General features: G+C 34.7%; 1 protein-coding gene across 1 annotated transcript; it reads left to right on the top strand.

Moving 5' to 3' along the window:
* Positions 1 to 773: 773 nt before the first annotated feature.
* LOC130967164 (transcription factor MYB117-like) lies at positions 774 to 2280 on the top strand. Its single transcript, XM_057891984.1, has 3 exons — positions 774 to 1128; positions 1215 to 1661; positions 1746 to 2280. The coding sequence occupies exons 1-3, from the start codon at positions 774 to 776 to the stop codon at positions 2123 to 2125; spliced, it is 1182 nt and encodes a 393-aa protein (XP_057747967.1). The 3' UTR covers positions 2126 to 2280.
* The last annotated feature ends 2114 nt before the right edge of the window (positions 2281 to 4394 follow it).

Here is a 4394-nt window from a genome sequence, read left to right as displayed (position 1 = left end):
AGTTAATACAAACATCAACATGACACAAACACATTCACATACACTTGCTGCATGCTACACTGATCCTGATTGTGACTTGGACAGATGCAGAGACATCAAAAATGCTATCATATCATATCATACCATCATTTACTACCCTACCTCCCCTCTTCTCTTGCAACTACCACCCTACCTCCTCAATTATAACTTTCATTTTTCAATTTAATCTAATCTATAATATGCCTAGTAATTTGAATATTGATGCATGACAAGAAAGGTGCCCCTGATGGTGCACAAGTTCAAGTTAGCAGGAAGCAGCCCCCCATCACATTACTTTCTTTCTTTATAGAGAGAGAGAGAGAGAGACTCTCACTCTCACACGTGTGAGAAGAGAGAGAAGTTGTGTTGTGTGATGATTTGTTAAAAGGGAGAGAATAAATACTAACATAATGACAGCAACTGGTTTTAAAAGAAAAATCACACATCCATCTGTGTCTATCCTTCACTCTCTTTCTCTTTTTCTTAACTACTTCATCTCTTTCTTGAACCAATGGTTTCACAACTCTGAAGAATCCGTGTGGGTATGTGTTTGAAAAACCCTCCAAAACTTGGAAACTACTTTTGCTGTTTTCAGTTGTTTAATTTACTTTCCTTCTTCTTCTTCTTCTTCTTCTTCATTCACTACTGCCTGTCATGTCAAAAACCCTTTGAGTGCTTCCTTATACACTAATATGAACTCATGCCCATCTAGCTTTATATACTCTTCCTCATCACAGCAAAATACCAGTAATTCAATGGGGATGGTTTATGAAGACATGGCTTCTCTTTCTCTTTGCTCCAACTACACTCTCACCCCCTCCGCAGCCAGCTGGGGCTTCCCCTATGAGGAGCACCCCACTCACAACAGTGATCTTGCGGAGGGTACTACAAAAGGTTCTGATAGCAGCGAAGATAATGGGGTTATTGGAGAAAACAATAACAACAACAACAACCCTAATAATAAAGAGGGAGAGAGTAGTAGCGGACAGTCAAAGCTTTGTGCAAGAGGTCACTGGAGACCAGCAGAAGATTCAAAACTGAAGGAGCTTGTTGCTCTTTACGGCCCTCAGAACTGGAACCTCATAGCTGAAAAGCTAGAAGGAAGATCAGGTATATATATATATATAGATAGATATAGATGTATACACATGATATTATAATATTATTGAAGACGTTTGTTGTTTTGTGAATTGAAGGGAAGAGTTGTAGACTGAGATGGTTCAACCAGCTTGATCCGAGAATAACGAGGAGAGCTTTCAGTGAAGAAGAGGAAGAGAGGCTGATGCAGGCTCATAGGATTTATGGCAACAAATGGGCCATGATTGCAAGGTTGTTCCCTGGAAGAACCGATAACGCGGTTAAGAATCATTGGCATGTTATTATGGCTAGAAAGTATAGGGAACAATCCAGTGCTTATAGGAGAAGAAGGCTCACACAATCAAACAACTTTTACAGAAGAATTGACCATAATAGTAATAATAATAATAATAATGTATCATCAGAATCATCACCACCACCACACTGTTTTGTGGCTGGCTTCTCATCACTACCGTTTCATGGTGGTGTTCTTGACTTTGGTGCCAATAATAAGCCTTATGCTGCTGTTGCTTCCTCTTCTTCTTCCACCTTCAATTTCTTCTCTGGTATGTGTCTTTTTCTGTTGCTCTATCTCTCACACTAGCTACTTCAACCAAGTTAATCTTTGATTGTTGAATTAACTAATGCAGGAGGTAGAGGCAATAATAATAATACTAGTGAGATGGTAGGAGGAGAGTATTATTATGGAAGTAATCATCATCATCATTATAATCAGCAGCAAGCACATAATAATAATCATGCTTACTACACTCGTTATCCTAATCATCAGTATATGATGATGATGATGCCATCAGTGCAACAGCATCAAAACAACAACCATAACAAGAATTTTTACAGCTTCTCATCAAATTCAAGCACCACAGTAGCACAGGTGCTAGGCAGTGATCCTTCACTATCATCCATGGCAGAACAACAACACAGAGATCATGAAGAAGCCAGTGACCCCCCAACAACAATCCCAGAGCCTCCGTTATTTATTGACTTCCTTGGAGTAGGAGCCACAACATGAATGAAACCAAAGTTTCTTTTTATATTTATTAGAAATTTAGAACCCAAAAAAAAAAAAGAAAAAAAAGAAAAAAAAAGCTGCAAGCCTTTATTTCCAGCGGAGGATTCTCAATATAGGTGTGGTCCAACATTTGCTTAGAAGCCATTCGAGGTAAACAGAAAGGATACTTTGCTTCAGTTTGGTGACTGTGTACCTCATTGCGTCACTTCTCTTATTAACATATATCAAACCTTTTCTCTCTTGTGATTTTCATTTCTGACTCACATGAGGACCCCCCCCCTTCCCCCTCTTCCCCTACTACCTCTATTTATAGTTCAATTTCATTTTAATTTTAATTCATTGTTAATGATTTATTAAATGTTCTACAGAGAATATTTGGCTAATTAGTTAAAGAAAGGATTATTTAGGGTGTGGAATAATGTAGATAGCTGGGGGGGAGTTATTTATGTTTGAAAGATGTGTGTTTCTAGTTTGGGTTGAAGGAATGGTTGTTTAAGTTTGTCGCTACATAAAAGAGGATTTCTTGGACTATTTTGGGGTATGATGATGAAATTGATGAGGATAGCTAAAAAAGAAAATAAAGAGGGTTGGGGGTTTGGGAATGGGAACTGTGTTTGGAACATCGTTTTCTCATGGGCCTGCCATTGCAATAACTCGGGCACAAATTCAGCAACTGATTCCCAAATGTGCATTCAAGATGGGCAACTGTTGAACACACATCATCAACCTCTCTCTCTCTCTCATCAAATCTTTATTAAGGATCATGATTCATGCCACTCACATGACATGGGGTTGTTATTTCTTGTTTTCTTTTTTGGGTCGATTTGGAGGTTAGCTTATTTATCTGCTTAAATAAACAACAGGGTTGGATTTTGTTTTGTTCATGCAATACCTTATTAGCAAAGAATTTTTTTTATAAGGCCATTTTTGAGACAAGAAAAGTAGCTTGGTTGTTGGGGGAAGTGACACATTCATGTAACTGTTTTAAGGAGTGACACCGTGAAATCTTATGCGTAGATGAAAATTCAAACCCAAGTACTTTCAAATTTTGAGTCTGTTTGTCTCTTATGCAACACCAAATCACCAACGCACTAAGTGTTACACTTTCTGAGGCAGTTTTAACCGAAAAGTGTGGAGGTCATTATATTGGAATTTCGTTCAACTACAAAATATAAGATTAAACGTGCATGATTAGTAGATATTTATTTGAAGGGCAAAGATGATTAGCTATTTGTTTTCGGGTATGAGATAAATTGAATCCTATTCTGCCAAACAAATTTGGCTATATTTCATGAGACCATGACGATTATATATATAGGTAAAGCCAATTAGCGCAGAATGTGGACTGTCATGTGAGGGATCGAAATCAATTCTACAATTCATGAGTTTTATTTTCCAAATAGAAAATATATGTTTCAAAACATTTGAAAAAGTTGCTTACGTGTGCAAGTTATTTTTAAAATGTAGCCAAGAATGAAAGGTAGCACGTGAAATGAGAGAATATCCGTATTACTTATATAAGTATTCTTGTGTTCCAGACATTCTTAATTATAAAAAATTCTTTTAATAGCAAATAAGAATTTTTCAACACAAACTTCAAGATAGTGTGAGGTTTGTATTAGACTCATTTCTGATTAATATATATGCGCAGTCCAATTTTCTTTGAACAAAAAGAATTCCAAAAATTATAGAATGATAGACCATAAATCCTGAATTTCTTGGGGTTGTAAGAACTAAAAGGGCCAAGGTTGTGGGCCACCAGTCCAATTGCGAAGAAATCTATTAGGACGTGGGCCAAGAGGGTTTTGTTTTTACAAATTAAAAAAATTTATTATTTATATCATAAAAAAATTATTATTTTCAAAAAAAAAATAAAATAATATTATTTATTACTATACGATTTTTTTTTGGATATTACATGTAATTCGCCCAATGAATGAATAGGCAAACTACTCTTCAAGTAGTTTTTTCGGTCACCTATACTAAGTATATATTAAAATTAGTTATTAGTATAAAATATATATTAAAATATAAATATATATTAAAAATAAATTAATATATATATAATATATTATTAACTAATTTTAATAATTAATTTTAATATATAAATAGTATTTTTATTTTTTAGTGATTAGACAAATGATGTGTTCTACAACCTAATGTGATACTCATATCATTAAATTAATTATATTTATTCGGTTTTAAAAGAATTAAATGTTTGAAATAGTTAAATTTAAATTTAAAAATAAAAAAACTAGTATTATTTTTA

Source organism: Arachis stenosperma, chromosome 3 (assembly GCF_014773155.1).
Source record: "Arachis stenosperma cultivar V10309 chromosome 3, arast.V10309.gnm1.PFL2, whole genome shotgun sequence".
Classification (NCBI taxonomy): domain Eukaryota; kingdom Viridiplantae; phylum Streptophyta; class Magnoliopsida; order Fabales; family Fabaceae; genus Arachis; species Arachis stenosperma.
Note: the sequence above shows the minus strand (reverse complement) of the source record. Positions and strands in the feature narration are given on the sequence as shown.

Coding starts and splice junctions, on each gene's coding strand:
- LOC130967164 (XM_057891984.1), top strand. CDS start 774: ATGGGGATGGTTTATGAAGACATGGCTTCTCTTTCTCTTTGCTCCAAC. Junction 1,129..1,214: donor AAAGCTAGAAGGAAGATCAG/GTATATATATAT, acceptor TGTGAATTGAAG/GGAAGAGTTGTAGACTGAGA. Junction 1,662..1,745: donor CACCTTCAATTTCTTCTCTG/GTATGTGTCTTT, acceptor TAACTAATGCAG/GAGGTAGAGGCAATAATAAT.